Raw genomic sequence first — 24321 nt, 5'->3', positions numbered from 1 at the left:
ACATGGAAGCATTAGTGTACATTTTTTGCAATGATGGAGTAAGGCGTGATGATAAAAGGAGTAATGTGGCTGTGAGATTTGGGCTGTTTTCTCAGCAGAGGCAGGGCCTTTCTGGTCAGAGCATCTGTGACTCAGAGTCCCTTAGACAATCCAAGGATCAGAAAAAAAGCCTGCCCAAGATTTTTAGTCACTTCATTGCCATGGTGTAAACATGCATGCAACTTAAAGTTTAGGTATACAAGTGGTTTCTTAGTAAGCACTCAAAATGCTCCAGCAAGTTAACTCCTAAATTTCTCCTGACCCAAAACATTTTAGGAAATTTAAAAAGTATCTTTAGGTAATTTAGCTAATTATGAAGAAACAAACAGTATGTATTTTTTTGTGTGTGTGTATATACGTATCTCTCTTTTAAGTTTCTAGTTATAAAGGGAAATCTTAAATGTTTGCCAACTACTGAAGCCCCTTTAGAAAATTTCATTTCTTTCATGTAAGAAAAGCAAGATTAATGACACGGTTAGATATTACTGAAGCTCTCACTGCTTCAGTTTACCAATTCTCTTCTGTTGAGTAGTACTCTGTAGTCTAGGCTACAGGCCAGGGCTTCAGCCTAACTCACAGCAACCCTGGCTCAGCCTGGCAGGAACTACAAGGACCTGCCACAATGCCCAGCTAATTTTTCTATTTTTAGTAGAGACAGGGTCTCCACTGTTGCTCAGGCTGGTCTAGAACTTCTAAGCTCAAGTGATCCTCCCACCTCAGCCTTCCAGAGTGCTGGAATTACAGGTGTGAACCACCATGCCCTGCCCTCAACTATTCCTTTAAAAAAACACAAAAACTAACCATAAAGTTTTTAAAAATCAACTTTTATAGTGATTTCATAGTTAATGGACCAGCAACATATGAGATTTCCAATTTCTCCACATCCTTGCCAGCACCTGTTGTCTGATTTTTAAATCCTAGCTGTTCCGATGGATGTAAAATGGTATCTCATTGTGGTTTTGAGTGAAAATTAATAAAATAGAGAATAGAAAAACAGAGAAAATTAGTGAAACCAAAAAAGCTATCTCTTTGAAAGAAACCAATTACAAATGAAAGAGAAGAAATTGACTTGGCGCCCATAGCACTGTGGTTACGGCACCAGCCACATACACTGAGGCTGATAGGTTCAAACCCAGCTTATTAAAACCTGTACATTAAATGTATTAAATGTATTAAAACCTGTACATTATTTTGAACTGCAACAAAAAATAGCCAGGCGTTGTGGCAGGCGCCTGTAGTCCCAGCTACTTGGGAGGCTGAGGCAAGAGAACCATGTAACTAAGCCAAGCATTTTGAAGGTTGCTGTGATGTCACAGCATTCTACTAAGGGCAGCATAGTGAGACTCTTGTCTCAAATAAAAAGAAGAAGAAAGAGAAGAAATTAATACTGACTTTACAGAAATAAAAAGGATTATAAAGGAATTCAGTGAACTACTGTACACCAATAAATTAAGTAACATGGAATGAACAAACTCTCAAAAATATAAACCATTAAGGAACATGGCCATCTAACATCTCAATTTCAGATGCCTAGCCTCCAGAACACTGAGGTAACACATTTTTTTGTTCAAAGAAAGAAAAAAAAAGACAAACCACTGAAACTAACCTGAGAAGGAAAAGACAATATGAACACATCCGTAACAAATGGGGACTAAATGAATAATCAAGAAACTACCTGTAAAGGAAAGCTTAGGCCCAGATGGCTTGTCTGCTGAATTCTAACAGACTTTTTAAGAAAAGTTAATACTACATCTTCATAAAACAGTTTCAAAATACAGAGGAGCCACACAGCTTGTAAATGGTAAGGCCTGGATTTAAATCTAGGTAATCTGGCTCCAAGGTCTATTCTATTGACCACTATTATTAAATTGTCTGTCTGAATAACCAAATAAATTTGAGCACATTATAGGACATCAAGTTGTTATTCTATATTATCCAACTTCTGTAGTTTACCTTAGTATTTGTGACTTAACTGATTTACTGAGAAAAAGGTTGATTTGGGGACTCTACAGAAAACTATTTACATAATTGACAACGTCCCTGTATCTCATTCATGAAGCAAAAGCATGGTGGTTACTAAAGTTCGTTGGGTTATTATTTTGCTGAATTCTCACAACAATCCACGAGATAAATAGGTACTCTTTTCTAAATGAAGAAAGGGAAGCACAAAGAGGCAAATAACAGGGCATGGATTTAAACCCTAATCTGTCTGATCTCATGGCTCATAATCTCATTCTGTAGAGTCCCTTTCTTCCAAGATCCTGTTCATTCCAATTTACTCTTCCGGTGTGGCCTGTCTCAGGTTTACCCTCTTAGAGAACAGAACAGAAGCCCTGTCCTATTATTCGCCCATGTACTCTCCCTGGTCTATGGAAAGGAAAGAGTATGCTGCCTCATTGTCTGTTGATTGAATGAACAATTATCCAGAACTGACTGTTAATAACTCCTCAATGTGGACATTTTATTACCACTGCTTTAATGCCTAACACTGAAATGATGAACTATAAGCTCACTTACTCATTTAGCCATTTAAATATTATATATAGTTATTATATGAAGTTAAAAGTTATTATTAAATTAAAATTATTTCCATGACAATCCAGTATCTTTTGTGATATCTTTTGTGACAACCTGGATGGAACTAGAAACCATTCTTCTAGGTGAAACATCACAAGAATGGAGAAACAAACACTTGTACTCAAATACCAAATAGGAACAAACAGATGAACTTGAGTGCACACATGGAAGTAAATCTCGATGGGAATCAAGCTGGGGGAGAGAGGGAATGGCTAAATTCACACCTACTGGGTATAGTGCACACTATAACTTTGATTCAACCTGTACAAAAATGAAGTATGTAAACAAAACATGTGTACCCCCTAATATTCTGGGGAAAAAATATGGCGGCTTAAACAGGAAAAAGAAAAGTTGAATTTCAAAGACGTTAAATAATTTTTCCAAAAATCAGAGTTCACAGCTAAGTAAATTATTTGAATGTATACACAGAACTTACACTAATCTAAATCAACCTCTTTTCCTAAAGAATTAATGATGGCCTCTTAGGGAAGTGAGCTGTGTACCAGTCTCCAAATCAACCTCACTGGAAACCCTGTTAAATGCAAAATAACCTTAAATATATGAAAAAAAAACCACTAGCAATTATTTTCAAGGTAATTATTCCTATCACCAACTAAAGTAGTGGTTCTCAACCTTTCTAATGCCATGACCCTTTAATACAGTTCCTCATGTCGTGGTGACCTCCAACTGTAAAATTATTTTCATTGCTACTTCATAACTGTAATTTTGCTACTGTTATGAATGGTAATGTAATTATCTGATATGCAGGATGTATTTAGGCGACCCCAGTGAAAGGATCGTTCGACCCCCAAAGGGTCACGACCCACAGGTTGAGAACCACTGAACTAAAGCAACAAATAAATATAGACAGGTCTTCCAGTGATGTTTCATGAGAAAAAAATCAATTCTAGGCTGGGGCTATTGTCTGGGTGGAGCTGGTATACTTGCCCCATGTCTGTGTGGGTGTCCTCTGGGTACTCCCCATTTCCTACTGCATCCCAAGTGTGCACATTAAGTGAATTGGTATGTCTAAATGGTCCCAGCTTGAGGGTTTGGGTGTGTGCCAATGTGCCCTACGATGGAATGGCATCCTGGCTGGCGATGGTTCCTGCTTTGTGCCCTGAGCCGCAGGGCAGTCTCCAGGCACCTGCAACCCTGAACTGAAATAAACAAGATGAAAAATAAATAAATGTTGTAGTCCTAGCTACTCAGGAGGCTCAGGCAGGGGGATTGCTTGAGCTCAGGAGTTTGAGGTTGCTGTGAGATAGGCTGATGCCATGGCATTCTAGCCTGGATAACAAAGTGAAACTATGTTTCAAAAAAAAAAAGGAATGAATACAAATTATTGAAAAATAAAAATTAATCAAGTCTACAATAATCATACAAATGCACGACAATAAACAATGTAATATAACAGTGCTTAGCAAGCCACCATATTTGTGATTATTTTTAAACTTCATGGTGAAAGGATGTGCTCATGATATTTATTCCTTGATTTAACTCATTACCACTATGACCACTGTCACTCACTGATTCACTAAAAGTTGAGTAAATAATTATCTTGTTTAATGCATACTTTCTTAAAAAAATTTTTTTTTGCAGCTTTTGGCCGGGGCTGGGTTTGAACCCGTCATCTCTGGTATATGGGGCCAGCACCCTACTCCTTTGAGCCACAGGCGCCACCCCATGCTATTTCTTAAATGTATGCATAGCTCATATTTATTTCAATGTTTAATATTAGGAGTGTTTTGGGTCTTTATTTAAAACGTTTGGTGATGTTTTTGTGACCAACAATAATGTCACAGGAACTTACCTCTCGTTAATATGGTAAAACTGGTTTTATTCCACATGGTTTTGCTTAAAGTTGCAGTTTCTAAGAACCTATTGATAACATTAAGTGAAGACTTACTGTACAAGCATTTGAACTCTAATACTTTCACAGCTCTGATAGCCCTTTCAAAAATATACGATAGCCTTAAAGTAATGATTAATTTAAAACCTGAAAACTCTGCTCATTCTTTTTACTGGCTTAAACTGGTATGTGTATGCTCAGTTATGGCTTCTGGTTGCAGTAAGGCCCATGGCTAATTGGAGGAGTTTTAGAAGTGAACCTGGGTCAGAATCTCAATTCTGCTGCAGTGTGCCCTAAGCTTTGATTTCCTTAGTTATAGAATGTGAATGCAGATAGTACCAACCTCTGAAGGTTATTATAAGGATTAAAGCCCTTGTAAAGGGCCTGGTATAGAGCAAATGCTCAAAGTATATTATTAATATTAATGATAGATTAAGTATGCTTTTCAAGAGCTGGCCCTAAGCACCTCCATTACACTCAGGTTGCCTGCCCATACCAAGCTGTTCCTTTACGTAGTTTCTGACTTACCAGTTCCTCCCCAGCATCTGCCACAAAGTTCTCTACCCCACTTACACCGGTCTGTCTGACAAATGCTTATTTGTCATTCAAGACCCACCTCCAGGATCACCCACCTCATAAGGAGTTGTACTTCCCTATCTGTTTTACAATTACTCCTTAATCAGGCCTCAAGATCACTAAAGCCATCGTGGCTCCTTCACCTCCATATTTTTCAGCACTTAGTAATCTCAGGTACATGGTAGATGGTCAATGACTGCTAATGTACATTATCAGGCCTTTTTATCATTTCATGGTATTAACAAATATCAAGGGTGTGGGAAAGTAAGACAGAGCCTTGAAGATAAAAGTATATCCACAAGTTCAGTAAGAATCAGATTCTATTAGTTTTTGGTTCAAGATAAAATTTCAAGTTGCTGTATTGTATATAGCTAGGCCAGCCTACTCATGCAAAAACATGTTATAAATAAATGTTGTCATTTTAATTTTTTCTTCCATGCCAGCATCCTGCTTTAGATTTAAATAACATTCTGACTTCCTCAGGACGGTTATGAATCACCAGAGTACACTTATTTTTCTTTCCTTTTGAAAGCAAGGGTGCCAGCTATTATGCTAGCCCGTCACTCACCTCAGCCACCTGCTGGGTCCCCACTCTGTGTTGAACCAGCCCCTCCATATTTGTAGCCATGATGAACCAAGATCATTAGAGAACCTGTTTGGAAAGATGCAGCAACTTCTATCAGGTGGAAGAAACCAGGCTACTTGAAAAATATTAGTAATCAAAATTTGTCTTTGGTATTGTCTTATGCAGATTTTAGCCTCTATAGAAGACACAGCTAGCATATCCGGATATGCTATACCAGCTTCTTCAATTACAGGTAACAAAATTAATTTGTAGAAACACTGAATTTGGAAACAAGACTTCTCCAGGTAAATATAACAAAGATGAATTTGGAAATTTAATTATCTGGGCTCCTGGGTTGTAACAGCTTGGTTTACCTCTCAGAGAGTTGGGAATCACACCTTTTTTGATAGCTTCTTATCACAGTATGCTGATTAAGAAGGTGGCTATCTGAGAAAGGTGTGAGATTAACTTTGGATACAGCATTAGATTGCTATCATCAACTATACTTCTTTTATAGGTGGAGCGGGGCTGGGTGGGGTAGCTCACGCCTGTAATCCTACTCTGGGAGGCCGAGGCGGGAAGACTGCTCTCAGCTCACAGGTTTGAGACCAGCCTGAACAAGAGAAAGACCCCGTCTCTAAAAAAACAGCCAGGCATTGTGGTGGGCACCTGTAGTCCCAGCCACTTGGGAAGCAGAGGCAAGAGAATCACTTAAGCCCAAGAGTTTGGAGGTTACTGTGAGCTATGATGCCACAGCACTCTACCAAGGGTGACAAAGTGAAACACTGTCTCAAACAAACAAACAAAAAGACTCCCCAAAACAATTATACTTCTTTTACTAGTGGCAATGTAAGAAACAAAACTCTGCCTAGGTGCTCACTTATCTTACTCACGGGTTGAAAGGCAAACACTCTCAATGACAAAGCAAGAAGTAGAGGGACTGTGTTATTAAAGTGTGCCAATAAGAACATGGTACCCATACATTTATTAATTTATATTAGAAAGCCATGGCTTGGCACCTGCAGCTCAGTGGTTAGGGCACCAGCCACATGTGCTGGGGCTGGTGGGTTCGAATCTGGCCCAGGCCTGCTAAACAACAATGACAACTACAACAAAAAAATAGTTGGGCGTTGTGGTGGGTGCCTGTAGTCCCAGCTACTTGGGAGGCTGAGGCAAGAGAATCATTTAAGTCCAGGAGTTTGAAACCTCAAACTCTGTGATTCTATAGTACTCTATCAAGGGCAACATAGTGAGACTCTGTCTCAAAAAAAAAAATTAGAAAGCCAGACATTTCAGTTTTCTACTAATAGAAAAAATTGATTTGATGCCATGGTTTATAAAAATTGAGGAAAATCACCTAAAGACCAAAAAGTCTTATATATTAGTCTCCTGGGTCATGACCACTTGAATACCAGCACTGCTAAAAAAAAAAAAAAAAAATCCCTGGTTTCCTCTGGTCACAAAATAGCTCTCCTGAATACTCCTCAAACTCTTTCCAATACTTCTAGCACAAACAATTCAGGATAAAAGCAGTCCATTTTGGACCTAATTCCTGGACAATTCATTACTGACTGCATATGTTCCAGTTTATAGAGTAAAGCTCAAATTTATTTGTAGGATTTACATATAAAACTATATAGTATTACTGAGTATGCAATAGACACAAATGCATATAGTTCATTTGCTTGCCCTTTCTCAATCACAAACTATTTTGCAATGCAATTTTATAAAACACTTTTCTGTGTGTTCCTACTTAAAGTGAATTATAATCACTACTCTCTGTACTATTAGACAGCCATCTCTATTATTATAATTCTTCACATTATTTTATTGCCAAAATAGTAAGAAAAAGAAGCAGAAGCATGAAACTGACTGACAAATATAGGTTATCCATAAAGTTCGAGTATAATTTAAAATATAACTCTATGGACACCTTGTATGAAAGACCGGACTTACGTCTTTATGGACTCAAAACCCTGTAAGAGCACCAGGCCACCAGTATCAGTGATTCATTTTCATAAATGATTAAGTCTGAACCTATGGAGCTTGTGTTTTTTGTTATTCATTCTTTTAGTAAGTAGTCAAAACCTTTAACTTTTGTTTCTAGAAGGAAAAACACATTTTTCCTTGCTATAGTTTGGTACCAATTAATAAAGATGGAGGGAAAAGGCATCTTTAAGTGTACCAGAAAAATCAACCAACTGTTGTTAAAAATAATTATTGCACATGAAAAGTCTAAATTTGTAATCTTTTCTCTCAAAACAGAAAAGAAGAACTCTCTAAGAAATCAAATGGATAGCAAAAGGTATTATACACAATTTTGGGGTTTTGTTTTGTTTTTTGAGACAGAGTCTGACTCTGTCTCCCTGACAGAATGCCATGGCATCATAGCTCATGGCAATGTCACAAACTCTTGGACTCAAGCGATCGATCCTCTTGCTTCTTTGCTTCTACCTCCTGAATAGCTGGGACTACAGGGACTCACCAAGATGCCTGTCTACTTTTTCTATTTTTAGTTCAGGTCTTGTTCAGGCTAGTTAACACCTGAGCTTAAGCAATCCACCTGCCTTGGCCTCTCAGAATGCTAGGATTACATAAAGGCCTCTCAGAATGCTAGGATTACATATACAGTATTAAGAACTAAAATCCAAATATGCAGCTGAAACTAGTAATTTTAATACTTTTAGACATTATTTCTCCTGTTATTGTAGTTTAATGCAAGAAATATGTAAACTTGAATATTATAGAAATATTGTTAGGAAAATATTACTCAATAGTCTACAAACAACAGAGTCCTAGAAAGGCATATGTTTCTAGGTTTCCCTAAGAGGTGGCTTGATCCTTTAAGTTTTGAACTGGAACTCCTGGAAGTGATCAAAAAAATATAGTAATGTCTCAGGATATAAAATCAATGTTCACAAATCAGTAGCCTCTGTATATGCCAGTAATAGCCAAGTTGAGAAGTTAATCAGGGATGCAATTCCCTTCACAATAGCCTCAAAAAAAAAATAATAATAAAAATGAAATACTCAGGAATATACCTAACAAAAGAGGTAAAGGACCTCTATAAAGAAAATTACGAAACCCTAAGAAAAGAAACAGCAGAAGATAGTAACAAATGAAGGAACATACCATGCTCATGGCTGGGAAGAATAAACATTGTTAAAATGTCTATACTTCCCAAAGCAATCTACAGATTTAATGCAATCCCCATTAAAATACCAACATCAGGGCGGTGCCTGTGGCTCAGTGAGGAGGGCGCCGGCCCCTTCAAACCCAGCCCCGGCCAAACTGCAACAACAAAAAAATAGCCGGGCGTTGTGGCGGGCGCCTGTAGTCCCAGCTGCTTGGGAGGCTGAGGCAAAAGAATCACATAAGCCCAAGAGCTGGAGGTTGCTATGAGCCGTGTGACACCACGGCACTCTACCAAGGGCAGTAAAGTGAGACTCTGTCTCCACAAAAAATAAAATAAAATAAAATAAAATACCAACATCAAACTTTCAAGACTGGAAAAAAATAATTCTTCACCTCGTATGGAACCAAAAAAAACCCCACATAGCCAAGGCAATTCTTAGCAATAAAAATAAAGCCAGGGACATCATCCTACCAGACTAGGCTATACTGTAAGGCCATAGTGATCAAAACAGCATGGTATTGGCACAAAAATAGAGACAAGACATTTGGAACCAAATAGAAAACCACGAGATAAAACTAACATCTTACAGCCACCTGATCTTTGATAAATCAAATAAGAACAAATAACGGGGAAAATAAATAAATAAATCCCTATTCAACAAATGGTGCTGGGAGAACTGGATAAACACATGTAAAAGACTAAAACTGGATCTGCACCTTTCACCACTTACAAAAATTTATTCAAGATGGATAAAAGACTTAAATCTAAGGCATGAAACAATAAAAATCCTTGAAGAAAGTAGGGGGAAAACATTTGAGGATATTGGCCCGGGGAAAGATTTTATAAAGAAGACTTCTTTGGCAATTCCAACAACAAAAATAAACAAATGGGACTTAATTAAACTGAATAGCCTTTGAACAGCTAAGGAGACAACAACCAAAGCAAAAAGACAACCTTCAGAATGGGAAAAGATATTACATACTATGAATTAGACAAAAGCTTGATAACTAGATCTACAGAGAATTCAAATTAATCAACAATAAAAAGAGCCAACAATCTCATATATCACTGGGCAAGAAACATGAATAGAACCTTCTCTAAAGACAGACAAATGGCTAACAAACGTGAATAAATGCTCATTGTCCCTAATCATCAGAGAAGTGCAAATCAAAACTACCCTGAGATATCGTCTAACCCCAGTGGGAATGACCCACATCACAAAGTCTCAAAGTTGCAGATGCTGGCATGGATGTGGAGAGAAGGGAAGGCTTTTACACTGATGGTGGGACTGCAAACTAATACTTCCTTTTTGGAGGGAAGTGTGGAGAAATGTCAAATTTAAATTAGACAGCAGTGCTCGTAGCTCAGTCAGCAGGGTGCCGGCCACATACACCTAGGGTGGCAGCTTCTGGCTGGCCCTGGCCCTGGCCCGCTAAACCGTAATGACAACTGCAACCAAAAAATAGCTGGGCGTTGTGACCGGCACCTGTAGTCCCAGCTACTTGCGAAGCTGAGGCAAGAGAATGACTAAGCCCAAGAGTTTGAGGTTGCTGTGAGCTGTGATGCCACAGCATTCTACTAAGGGCGACATAGTGAGACTGTCTCAAAAAAAAAAAATCTGAATTGAGCAGTAACCTTTCTTTATACACTTGAATTCTTACAATTCTTGATCTCACTGTTGCTTTTCTGCTTCCAAAGCAGCTTCAGCCATCATAACAGCAGCTTTGGAAGCTGCTTAAAAATGAACGAAGAGGAACGCTCATCTTCTGGAAAAACAAGCAGAGACAAAGAATAAGAATAAAAGTGAGAGGGAGAAATTGAATGAAAAACTGTATAAAGCAAGTACTTTCAATAAAGATTTAAATTCAGTAAGAAGGTGAGAGGCAGTGTCAAAAATATTTTATATTGCTTCTGAAACTGTTAAGTCACAAACCATATCCTACCCACATGTATAAATAAGGAAGACAGAGGCTTCCATGACATTACAATGTAAGAAGTAAAACAAAAATTTCAAGTGGCATAAGGAAGGGAGAGGGTACACTTAACTCAATGCACCCAGAAAAAAAGGTAACATTAGGAGATGAGACTTGAGAGCTTCTCTTACTGCTACCGCAGCCATAGGTGGTTCTAGAGACAGTAAGGTCATACCGTGAGAAGGCAGGCCCAAGATTTTTGGAAAGGTCATCAGAAAATGGTTATCAATTAGGGGTGTGCTCATGGGAAGAGAAGCTCCAAAAAACAGTGGGTTGTGTCTATATATAGTTTGAAAAACCCTATATAGTACCATAATATAATTTTGTAGCTGTAATCTGAAAAACTCCTATTTGATATTGCAAAAACACACAGAAATAAAGCTTTTAAAAACAACCTTCTTGCTAGTGCAGTTATGTATGATCACACTGATGGTAACCAACACTTACAAAGTGGTTACTATCCATCAGAGACTGTCTTTTTTTTTTTTTGTAGAGACAGAGTCTCACTTTATGGCCCTCGGTAGAGTGCTGTGGCCTTACACAGCTCACAGCAACCTCCAACTCCTGGGCTTAAGCGATTCTCCCGCCTCAGCCTCCCGAGTAGCTGGGACCACAGGCGCCCGCCACAACGCCCGGCTATTTTTGGTTGCAGTTTGGCCGGGGCCGGGTTTGAACCCATCACCCTCGGTATATGGGGCCGGCGCCTTACCGACTGAGCCACAGGCGCCGCCCCATCAGAGACTGTCTTAATAAGCAATGTATAAAGAACACTACACTAGCTTTTTGTACAGAAACCTGAATCTTAAAGGCTGGCACTTGACACACTCAGCTTACTAACCTTCAAAGATTGCCCCTCCCATAATAATAATAATAATGTTTACAGAAAAGAACCTGATTAGGTGTCAGAGGAGCCATAAAACTGAATCTTTTAAGTAAACATTGCTACAGAAGATATTCCTCTGGTGATTTTAAATTAATCAAATCCAACCACTTCCACCAATCCTTATAAAGCAGCTGAAGTAGACAGTGAACTGACTGCTGAGAATTAATAACAAGAGGACAAGGAGAAGAAACAGCCCTCATCCTTGATGAACAAAGAAGGAAACAGTATCTACACGTGTAAATGCTATAAGTATCTAGGGAAGGAGCATCTCTCCCTGCCTGTGGGAGCCAAAGAAAATTTTATGGGAGAGGAGATATTTTAACTAGGTCTTGGAGGAAGAGTGTAAATTTAGCAAGCAAAGACAGAAAGGATGGGAAAAGAGTTGTAAGCAGAGAGGACAGCTCATACAAAACTGGCAGATGCGATGAAGAATGGCACATTTGAGGAATCCAGCATGGAGCTACTGGAGAGATCACGGGAGGAGACAGGATGACACTGAAGACAGTGGAGAACTACAGCAGTTGGGCAGAGGAACAAAGTAACATATCTGGATCTTAAGGAAAAACATCACCTGGGAAGCAGTGTGGACATAATAGAAAAGAGAGACAGTAGATGCGAAGCCAGCGAAGAAGCGGTGGCGTCAGTTAAGTCTAGAGATGAAGGCAGATTCTTAATTTGAACTAGTATTTTTCCTCGATAGTATACAAATGACAACAAGGCACAATACACAAAAACTGTAATACAAACTACAGAATGATGGAATAATACATGACTGGTTGGCCTATGTAGCAGGTTTTATAACAGAAATCCTTTCAAACCCAAGTGGATCAATATCATCCCTTTAACAACAAAGAAGCAGAGAACACAACAGTGACTCTGAATCGACTTTTTCAGGCTCAACAAAAGTGACAGCTGACTAAACCCTGCAACCAAGGGTTTCTTTTCTTTCTTTTTTTTTTTTTTTGGTAGAGACAGAGTCTCACTTTATGGCCCTGGGTAGAGAGCTGTGGCCTCACACAGCTCACAGCAATCTCCAACTCCTGGGTTTAAGCGATTCTCTTGCCTCAGCCTCCCGAGCAGCTGGGACTACAGGCGCCCGCCACAACGCCCAGCTAACCAAGGGTTTCTTTAGTTAAGTAGAGCTACAGAACTCACGTTAGTGAAAGCTGGGCTCTGACTGGAAACACCTGAATCTCTTCATATAACAATAAACAAGTCCTGGGACAAGGAAACTCTGTCTTCTTTGATGGGAACAGGTAGCCTGCCTTTTCCTCTACAAACAACTGATTGAAATCATCCATGTCTATGTATTTATGGCTTATATAATATTCGAAGTATCTACTGTCTTGATAGTTTCTTATCTAAACAATTACATTGGGTTCTAAGGTTCTGGCACTAAGTTGACCACTCTGACTGGACCATACAAGGTTACTGCGAGGATCAGCTTTTAAAATGTACGCACTGTGCCTGGCACATAGCAGACATCCAATACATGTCTACTCTCGAAGGACAATATAAGCTACTATTGGTGGAAGGTGATGGTTGGTGCTGGCTTTGCTTTTCCGAAGAAATCTGAAAATAGTTAACTCTGTTAAATGTGTATTATGATTAGGAACAGGTCTCTTTTTGACATAAGGTCGACAAATTTTTTTTTAATTTTTAGACAAAGTCTTATATGTTGCCCTCAGTAGAGTGCCGTGTTATCATAGCTCACAGCAACCTCAAACTCTTGGACTTAAGTGATTCTCTTGCCTCAGCCTCCCAATTAGCTGGGGTTACAGGCACCCGCCACAATGCCCGGCTATTTTTTGTTGTTGTTGTTGTTGTTGCAGTTGTCATTGTTGTTTAGCTGGCTGGGGCCAGGTTCAAACTTGCCAGCCTAGGTGTATGTGGCCAGTGCCCTACCCACTGAGCAACAGGCGCTGCCGCACACAAAATGTAAACATGTATATATATGTATCACACACACACGTACAGCATCTGTAATTCCCTCTGCTAAAATGTGCAGCTGGACAACAAAATGAAAGGGGTGAATTTTCGAAATATGTAAAAATTAACTAATACTTGATAACTACTTGCAAAATACCACTGGATACAGAACTATTGATAGGTACAGGGTATTCAGTATAAATTTAATTATGATGTGACTTTTGTATACTCATGGGAACATAAAAAATATTTCTTTTGTAAGACAGCCTAAGAAAGCAGGAAGCGAATGCTCATCAACAGAAAAGATAAGCACTGGGATCGGTCTAGAGTAGTTCAGGTACACGCCTTGAAGTGGATACCCAGCCACTATTTAGACTCAAAGGTTAGTTGGTTTTAGAATTAGGTGATTTCTTGCCCATTGTGCCCCTCGATATGAAATTTATTTCTTCCATATTAAAATAATAATGATAAAATAAAAAATATAATAAAAAGTCTGGAATGTAAAAAGAGGGCAGCAGGGGTATCTATGTGCAAGGGGTGAGGGAAGGATCGAATAGTAGGGAAGAGAAGTAGCTTTCACCTAAATGGAGCTCCTGTATTAGTAGGGCACAGTTCTACATTTTCTGTTGTAACTCCCTGAAAAGTCATTGAACACTGTGGATGATTTTTCCTCACCTTACCAAGGGCCCAAGTGTAAGCAAGGGTGATGTGGACTTTCTTCATTTCAATTAGTGTGAACCAGAGATAGACAAAGCAAAGGAAGGCAGGATAAACTTCCCGGGCAGCTACCATGTGCCGTGGTGTGTGTTAAACCAGGCACAATCTAACCGTCAGCACAGCTTTTGAGTGGAAAACTGAGATTCAGAAGTTGTTTAAGTTGGCTGGCTTGGCACATGTAGCACAGTGGTTAAGGTGCCAGCCACATACAGTGAGGGTGGCGGGTCTGAACCCAGCCCAGGCCAGCTAAACAACAATGACAACTACAGGGCGTTGTGGCAGGTGCCTGTAGTCCCACCCACTTGGGAGGCTGAGGCAAGAGAATCACTTAAGCCCAAGAGTTTGAGGTTGCTGTGAGCTGTGACACCAGGATACTCTACCAAGGGCGACACAGTAACACTCTGTCTCAAAAAAAAAAAAAAAAAAAAAAAGTTGTTGTTTAAGTCATCTAGCTAGGAAGTAATGGAACTAGAATTCCAACTCAGGCCTCTTTGACTCTGAAATTGTATTTCCTTTAGATCATAGTGCCCTTCAAAACAACTTTCCAGAAAAAGGAAGTCAAAGAGAAAATGAAAAAAAAAAAAATAGTTACAGGAGACAAATATCTAAGGGTACAAATTGCTTACATCCATAAGTAGGTCATTTAATAGCTGATTTACACAACCACTAATTCCCAGATACAAGTTATGTTTCAACATTGCTGACAGAAATTTCTGAGCCAGCTCCACCCAAGTAGTACTATGACAATTATTTTAGAATTTTGAACACATTTCTCTTAAAATTTTACCTACACAGTAGTCATATTGATAAAAACAGTGAGGGTAATATTATTTTTAAGTAAACACTTTTATTGAACTACAACATATAAATACAAAAATGCCCAAATCACAAATGAAACAGTTTGAGGAACTTTCACTAACTGAACACATACACATAAAAAGTACTCAAATCAGAAAATAGAATGTTATTAGCACCCCAAAGTCTACCTCACCCCCCCCACAATCATTAACATCTCTTTCCTCTTCTGAGTAATACCATTGGTATGACTTTACCACATGATTGAGTTTATGTCAATAGTATTGTAAAGTACTATTTTTGTGTGCTTGACTTCTTTTGCTCAACATCATTTTTGTGATAACTATCAGTGACTATTTCATTTTCATTGTTTCACAGTATTCTAATGTATGCCCATGACACAATTTACTTATCCATTCTATAGCTGATGGACATTTAAACTAAACAGAAATTAACTGTTTCTATAGTTTGGCGTCTTCATGACTAGTGCTCCTATGAAGATTTTTACCAATGTTTTTCAAGGCACTGCTAGCTTTTCTTCATTGGAAAATTTCCTATTTTTAAAAAGACTATCTTTTGCTTTCTCCGAGAAAAAAAAACACCCTATAATATAAATTTAAATTTTATTAAAAATTATTTTATATTTTTATGTTTTGAGATAGAGTCTTACTCTGTTACCCAGGCTAGAGCACAGTGGCATCATTATAACTTAGGGCAACTTCAAACTCCTGGGTTCAAGCCATCCTCCCACCTCTGCCTTCTGTGTGGCTGGGACTAGAGGCTACCATGCCCATCTAATTTTTGTATTTTTTGTGGAAACAAGGGTCTCACTACAGTGTTCAGGCTGATCTCAAACTCTTGGTTTCAAGTGATCCTCCTGCCTTGGCTTCCCAAAGTGCTAGGATTACAGTCATGAACCACCATGCCTGGCCATAAATTTTATTTTATTTTTTAAAAATCTGTGTTATAGTAAATAAGTCAACAAACACATTCTAATTATCAGCCTTGCCAGCTAAAGGCTGACATATCCTTTTTGATATGTATCTGTCTCCTGGTAAAAAAGCAATCAAAATGTGATTTTTTTTTTTTTTAAATAATTACAAGGTTAGTCAAGTCACCTCATCAACCTAGTAAAAAATACCATTATTGTAGAAGCAATGAAGTGGGGCGATGAACAAAAATGGGGCTGGTACAACTGACATTTCTGAAATGTTCTACAAATAATAAATACATAATCAGATTCACTGTACACTAAATACCAATGGGGAAATTCATCATGAAGGCTGCAGGCAGTAACTTATTTTTTTTGAGACAAAGTCTCACTGTGTCTCCCTCAGTAGAGTACGATGGCGTCACAGCTCACAGCAACCTCAAACTCCTGGGCTTAAGTGATTCTCTTGTCTCAGCCTCCCAAGTAGCTAGGACTACAGGCGCCCAGCACAATGCCCAGCTATTTTTTTGTTGTAGTTGTCATTGTAACAGGCCTGGGCCGGTTTTGTACCCGCCAGCCCCTGTGTATGTGGCCAGTGCCCTAACCACTGTGCTATGGGCACAGAGCCAGCACTAAGTTCTTTTTCTTTCCTTCTTTCTTTGTTCTTTTATAGAGACAGAGACTCACTTTATCACTCGCGGTAGAGTGCTGTGGTGTCACACAGCTCACAGCAAGCTACAGTTCCTGGGCTTAGGCGATTCTCTTGCCTCAGTCTCCCAAGGCTATTTTTTTCTTGTAGTTTGGCCAGGGCCGGGTTTGAACCTGCCACCCTTGGTATGAGGCCAGTGCCCTACCCACTGAGCCACACGCGCTGCCCCATGGCACTAACTTCTTAATAACCATCCAATCTCAGTTGTGTAGCTTTCTCAGCCTGCCACATACCGCAGGCAGTTATTGGGGTTTTTTTGTTTATTTCTTTTTTTTTTTTGCAGTTTTTGGCTGGGGCCGGGTTTGAACCTGCCACCTCCAGTATATGGGGCTGGCACCCTACTCTGGGCCACAGGTGCCACCCCAGTCATTAGAGTTTTTAAGGGACATTGTGTCAGCAGCCACATAAAAAACCTCCCCAAACACAGCTTTTATCAATACACCAATAATAAATGTAAATAAGTTAACCAACTTGTTTCAAGTCATCCAAGTAGCTTGAGTCTATCCCATCAGCCTCTCATTTCTCCTCTTTACTCGAGTAGCAGCTACCCCACTTTCCAGGCCCCGAGACCTTCTCTCATACCTCCCACTAACCCAAACAGGAAAAAATTATTATCCTCTTTTATACTTGGAATCTTGGAATGAAATGTTTCCCCATCTGGGGCGGCGCCTGTGGCTCAAGGAGTAGGGTGCCGGTCCCATATGCCGGAGGTGGCGAGTTCAAACCCAGCCCTGGCCAAAAAACCAAAAAAAAAAAAAAAAAAAAGAAATGTTTCCCCATCTACTTGTTAACATTTCCAGAGACTAGAATTTTGGAGGTTATTTTCAATAGTTACGGGATAAAATCTTTTACTTATTAAAGGATTTGAGGCTGTTATTAAAGTGAGGAGAGGTACTTTTTATTGCCCTTAAAAATTATACTTTGTCCCTGATGTTGACTTTCATCATTGTAAGCTACCTGGAACCCCAAGGGTAAATCAGAAAGAACAATTAAGGGTCTGAGCAAGCCTATTCCCTTCCTGTCCTTAAAAATTCACCTCCCCGGGCGGCGCCTGTGGCTCAGTGAGTAGGGCGCCGGCCCCATATGCCGAGGGTGGCGGGTTCAAACCCAGCCCCGGCCAAACTGCAATAAAAAAATAGCCGGGCGTTGTGGCGGGCGCCTGTAGTCCCAGCTGCTGGGGAGGCTGAGGCAAGAGAATCGCATAAGCCCAAGAGTAGAGGTTGCTGTGAGCCCGAGGGCGGTACAGTGAGACTCTGTCTCTACAAAAAAAAAAAAAAAAATTGGGGTGGCACCTGTGGCTCAAGGAGTAGGGCGCTGGTCCCATATGCCGGAGGTGGCGGGTTCAAACCCAGCCCCGGCCAAAAACCACACAAAAAATAAATAAATAAAAAAGTAAAGAGGACTCTTTAAAAAAAAAAAAAAAAAAAAAATTCACCTCCCCTTCCTCTACTCCAAGATTCCCAGAGTCTAAATCTGCTTTTACTGGCTCTTCAGCAAATGCTCTATGCCAATGCCCTGGTCTGGGTTTTCACCCCTCTCCCCACTCCCTCTCACCATTGTGAGCTACGCTAGTTGGGCTGTTGTTCCCAGGCAGTCCTGCCTTGGGTGTAGAGCTCCTGCTGCTTAACTCTCTAGCACTCAAAAGTATTCGGGACACCTCAAGTGAGGATGGGGCACAGACCTACTAGCTGGGGTAGTAGCAGCAGCAGATAACAAGGAATATGGAGATGAAATGGCAGGATGAGAGGGAACAGAGAATCTCAGTCTGTAGGCATGTTAGGTTGAAGGCAAGCAAACCTCCAACAAATAAGGAAGAACATATTTTCTTACAATGTGTGAGAGGAGCATGAACGTTTCCATTAGATTAAAGATGATGATCATACAGGGAAGAAAAAAGGCAGCATTATTTCATTGCTTCATAATCAGCAATAAAGTAAGAAGAGTCTGGCAGAAGTCCTGCATCAGGTATGAGGCTGTACTTGATAAACTCTAAGACTGCTTCCAACTCTGGGATGTTGAAACATTCTGAGATTCCTTCGGATTCCCCTGACATGGAATCCGCCTGAAGTGATACTTGTATTCACTCTACATGTTCTGAGACTAAGGAGCAAATAGCACACATAGGTAAGGCAAGAGAACTCAAAGGTAAAAATCCCAATGGAGGGCCCTTGTTATGTGGGAGACACTCTGGCCACTACACAGGAGGCCAGTGGCTCTCAGTGCCAAGGTTGAAGGTAGGGCTGCTTCACACAGGCCCGCCTTCTTTATTCTCAAAGTTATGTGAACAAGTGGCCTCTACCCTTGGCCCCAATTTCAATGTTGACGTCCACCCCCATTTTATAAATGGGGCATGCACAAGCCTCAGAGAGGGTACAAATTCAAGGTTCTGGAGCCAGTCTTTCTGCCACCATAGTCTAAGCTTTCTCCCTGGAGACAAACATCAAACACTTTCTGGCAGTCCTCATAAAGTGAGGAGGTTGTTACACCTGGAGTTTTTCTTCTTTCCATAAAGGCATGACCATGAAAACTTTAAGGCCGGGGTCCTCAAACTGTGGCCTGCAGGCCACATGAGGTGGTGTGATTGTATTCGTTCCCGTTTTGTTTTTTTACTTCAAAATAAGATACATACAGTGTGCACAGGAATTTGTTCAGTTTTTTTTTTAAACTATGGTCCGGCCCTCCAATGGTCTGAGGGACAGTGAATTGGCCCCCTGTTTAAAAAGTTTGAGGACGCCTGCTTTAAGGTCATTGTAAATACAACTATAAGTAATTTAACAGTGTAAGATTATATATATGTGTGTGTGTGTGTATATATATATATAACTTTTTCATTAAACTATCAGTTCTTCGGTAACACTAAGTAGTTAGTTCAAGGAATCAAGTGTTGAATTGAACAAGTGAGACCAAAAATCTTTTTTTTTTTTTTTTGTAGAGACAGAGTCTCACTTTATTGCCCTCGGTAGAGTGCCGTGGCCTCACACAGCTCACAGCAACCTCCAACTCCTGGGCCTAAGCGATTCTCTTGCCTCAGCCTCCCGAGCAGCTGGGACTACAGGCGCCCGCCACAACGCCCGACTATTTTTTGGTTGCAGTTTGGCCGGGGCTGGGTTTGAACCCGCCACCCTCGGCATATGGGGCCGGCGCCCCACTGACTGAGCCACAGGCGCTGCCCGCAAGAGACCAAAAATCTTTTAACAAACTAGAAAACATCCAAAAATAAACAAAGAATTAAATAAAACTATTATTTTTAAAATATCATTAATAGTCATTTATTTTTAAACAATTGTATTATATAAGTCAATAAAATATTCTATTTACCACATTTTCCAGTAGAGCTTGACATATACTTTGCAAAATCTGCTTTTAACTTTAGAAACTAATTAAAAGGTGATTTTCAATAATTACCTGAATCAATTTATCTTTGGAAAGCTAAATATTCAAAATTAATGGCTACAGAGACTTTTCAACTCCCTATAAACCCACTAAAGACTTCTCAGATCTTCTGTGATAGAAAAACAAAACCTAGAATTTTTTTTTTTTTTTTTTTTGCAGTTTTGGCTGGGGCTAGGCTTGAACCCGCCACCCCCGGTATATGGGGCCGTGCCCTACTCCTTGAGCCATAGGTGCCATCCAAACCTAGAATTTTTGATTTCAAGAAAATTATGTTAGTTTGGTGCTTTGTTTCTTTATTGAAGTATACGACATGATTATATCTGAGTTGTTTATGAACTTATTAGCTTTCATGTAATTAAACTTATAATTCAATTAATAAATTATCTATTTCTTTTCTTTTAAAAAATAAACAAATCAACATAGTAGACTCAAAATGATTCCAGTTCTCATAAACCTTGTGGTGTGAGGAAGACAGACATTAATCAAATAACATAATAGAGTGTATAATTTCAAATTATGATAAAGGTTATAAAGGAAAGAAACGCAATATAAAGAAAGAGAATCTGATCTAGAGTGGCAAAAGCAATCTGGGAGGGCTTCCCTGAGAAAGTGATACCTAAGCCAAAATCTGCAGGAGTGAGGCAGGATGGGAATTAGAGAGGTGGACCATTTAGTATTTCAGCTGAGAAAACAGCATATGAAAGGGGAGAGAAGGTAATCTATACTTTTTTTTTTTTTTTGAGACAGAGTCTCACTATGTCACCCTTGGTAGTGCCATGGCATCACAGCTCACAGCAACCTCAAACTCTTGGGCTTAAGCGCTTCTTTTGCCTCAGCCTCCCAAGTAGCTGGGACTATGGGCGCCCGCCACAACGCCCTGCTATTTTTTTTTTTCTAGAGACAGAGTCTCACTTTACTGCCCTTGGGTAGAGTGCCGTGGCGTCACACGGCTCACAGCAACCTCCAGCTCTTGGGCTTACGTGATTCTCTTGCCTCAGCCTCCCGAGCAGCTGGGACTACAGGCGCCCACCACAACGCCCGGCTATTTTTTTGTTGCAGTTTGGCCGGGGCTGGGTTTGAACCTGCCATCCTCGGTATATGGGGCCGGCGCCCTACTCACTGAGCCACAGGCACCGCCCAACGCCCAGCTATTTTTTTTGGTTGCAGTTGTCCTTGTTTAGCAGGCCTGGGCCGGGCTTGAACCTGTCAGCCTCGGTGTATGTGGCTCGTGCCCTACTCACTGAGCTACCGGCGCCAAGCTGTTAATCTATACTGTCAAGGAAGTCAAAAGTAGGCCAGTGTGTCTAAAGCACAGAGGGATACAGGGATGAGAAAATGGGCAAGAGGATCACTTGAGCCACAGCACTCTACCCAGGCTAAAAGAGTGACTGTCTTAAAAAAAAAAAAAAAGTGAAAGAAAAAGACAAAAGAAAAGTCCCTGGAGAAGTTATTAAGTAGGGAGCAAGAAAAGGTCCTCTCCCATTACATGAGCTTGGGTGGGCCTTGAACAATTTTTTTTTTTTTTTGTAGAGACAGAGTCTCACTTTATTGCCCTTGGTAGAGTGTCGTGGCATCACAGCTCACAGCAACCTCCAGCTCCTGGGCTTAGGTGATTCTCTTGCTCAGCCTCCCCAGTAGCTGGGACTACAGGCGCCCACCACAACGCCCGGCTATTTTTTGTTACAGTTTGGCGGGGGCTAGGTTTGAACCCGCCACCCTCGGCATATGGGGTCGGCGCCCTACTCACTGAGCCACAGGCGCCGCCGGGCCTTGAACAATTTAATGAGTGTAAGAGTTTTGTAAACTACAAAGCACCGTATACATTTCTTAGTACTACTTAGTTTCACTACTTCGTTTTCCAAATAAATTTTGATATAGGTGCCAACTGACTAAATGAAAAGAAAGTCAAAACAAGAAAGAATTTCAGTGTTCTTTCTAATCCATTATTTTTGCCCCTATACCATGCTGCCTAAAAATTCATTGTCTGTATCATACAACTAGTAGTTCATAATGACAAAAACAACTCCAATAATTTATTGAGTATTGAATGTGTGCAAGGCACTTTTCTAAGCTTTTTACTTACATTAACTAATTTAATCCTCAATTCTAGAAGGAAGGTTCTATTATTGTCCATACCAGGACACTAAAGAAAGATAAAGTAACTTACCCAGAATCACACAGCTAGTAAAGACTGAAGCTGTTAATCATAACACTAGTTTCTGCCTAAAACATTTTCTGTGTGCATGTCTGCACCAGAGAGAGACAGAAAAAAAAGAGCAGAATTCACATGTATAGAATCATATTCACATATATTAGAGGATTAGTGTCTTAAGTCATCTTTGTATTCCCAGCCTAGTACTAGTGTGGCTCAGCAAATATTTGATGAATTGAAGATGGTTATGAGAGGCTTACAAAGAATATGAATCTGGTAGTGAAGTGATTTTCTAAAGCTCACTCCTCAAGTAGTATATTCATCAACAACTCATTTGATGGATGTATTTTCCTTGACCCTCTGTAACTCTATTCCCTCCTTGGGTTCCCCGTTCAAACACCCCTTCCTCAGAGAGGCCTTCCCTGACCATCCACTCTAAATTAGCCTCCTCCGGCTTCTTTAGCATATCTTCATTTCTTTCATAGAATTTATCACGCTCTGAAATTATCTTTGTCTATTCATCCCCCAGCCCTCAACTCTAGGGAAAGCAGGGACTTTCTCCAGCTGGTTCTCAGGATGTATCCACAGGATCAAGTCACGCAATTGTGCTCTCTCAAGCCCTTGATGTCCTTATGCTTTTCACTCCTGGAGACCCTAATCCCTTTTTAACACTAACACCATCTTAAATATACTTTGAGCTCGCAAAGGAGCCTTGACTCCATTTTCTTAGAGACTCCCAAACAATTCTGAGAAGGAAGGTACGGCCAAGCAGGAACACACACATCCTCTCCATTTCCCAGTCTGTGAACTTGAACCGCAGGGCCGCGCCGAAAATCCGGGCAGGAGCCCTGAGTGGTGTCCAAGCTCCGCAAAGCTCTTTCCACGAGACCGCGCCGTGGACCTAAGATGCTTCATCACCTTTACTACCATTGTTCCACAATGCTCCCCACGACACGTCCCAGGCTGCCGGAAGCCGACCACCTCACCGCCCGCAGCAGGCGCACCAGACCCCGGGCCGCCCCCAGCGCCCCGCCCCCGGCCCCGCCCCTGACGACCCGGCCCCGCCCCCGCCGACCCGGCCCCACGCCGCGCTCGGCCTCTGCTCCTGCCCCACCGGGGACCGCGCCCCTCGAGGACCGCCCTTTCTCATCCAAGCCAATCAGCAGAGATTCGGGGGGCGGCGCCATAGGGCCCGGCCCTCCTATCTGGGCACCGATTGGCCGGCCCGGCCGTCGCTTACAAGGTCGCGCCCCGCACCCGCCTTCCTCCTTTCCTTCTACCCGCCCCTTCAGGAAAAACGGCGGTTGGGCCGCGGCAGCCGCCAACGGCGAACGGGAAGCGGAGGGGAGAGAAGCTGGGGAGAGAAGGAAGGAGGGAGCGCAGGAGGGAGGAGGAAGAGGTGGACCAGGAGGAGGAGAAGGAGGAGGGGGGGCCGGCCCGGGCGGAGACGTCTCCGGCGGGAACAAAATGGCGGCGCTGGCAGGGCGCCAACTGCGAGGCGGGGCCGCGGCCATTCCCCCTCTGCCCCCACCCCTGCGCCGGCCGGGCCGGTCAGGGGGAACCCGCTGGCTTCGCCCGGCCGCGGGTGGGGAGGGGAGGGGAGGGGAGCGGCCCGGCCCACTATGCAAAGCGCCCGGCGCCGCCGCCGCCGCCGCCCCGTGGCAAAGGTAAAAGGGTCGGGTTCAGCCGCCGCCGCCGCGGCGCCTCCATGTCCGCGCGCCAGGCCCGCCCCCTCCGCCGCCGGCCCGAGCCCGCCCCGACCCTTTTTCAATTTTACCTCAGGATTTGGCGCCAAAGCGGCCTCGAAGCGGGTCCCGTGTCTGCGGCGGGCGGCCCCCGGCGCGGAGGGCAGGGCGCGGGGAGGCCGGGCTCCCGGCGTCGGCGGGTGGCGGGAGCCCGGGGCCGCAGGCTCGCGGGGCAGCTGGCGAGGGAGCCGACGCCGAGGCGGGAGCGGGGGCGGCGGAGACGGGCCCGGGGGCGCCGCGGGGGTCGCAGGGAGGGGGGGGTTTGTTATTGTTTTTGTCAGTGAAAGGTCAGAGTTCGTGACCCCGGTGCCGCCGCCGCCGCCGCCCGCGCGCTGGGAGGAGGAGGGCG

General features: G+C 41.9%; 1 protein-coding gene across 2 annotated transcripts in view; it reads right to left on the bottom strand.

The window, feature by feature from the left end:
- Positions 1 to 24321, bottom strand: part of NR2C2 (nuclear receptor subfamily 2 group C member 2) — a 118268-nt gene extending 93947 nt beyond the window's left edge. Inside the window, exons 1-2 of one of the 2 annotated variants that reach the window (XM_053598603.1) lie at positions 24005 to 24141; positions 5613 to 5696 (exon numbers count right to left, since the gene is read on the bottom strand). In XM_053598603.1, the coding sequence (XP_053454578.1) occupies positions 5613 to 5672 (60 nt within the window). In that variant the 5' untranslated portion in view covers positions 5673 to 5696; positions 24005 to 24141. Of the gene's footprint in view, positions 1 to 5612; positions 5697 to 24004 lie in introns of both variants that reach the window. The other variant, XM_053598602.1, reaches the window with a different exon arrangement.

This window comes from Nycticebus coucang, chromosome 8, assembly GCF_027406575.1.
Source record: "Nycticebus coucang isolate mNycCou1 chromosome 8, mNycCou1.pri, whole genome shotgun sequence".
Taxonomy (NCBI): Eukaryota; Metazoa; Chordata; class Mammalia; order Primates; family Lorisidae; genus Nycticebus; species Nycticebus coucang.
The sequence above is the reverse complement of the archived record's forward strand: the minus strand, read 5'-3'. Positions and strand labels throughout refer to the sequence as shown.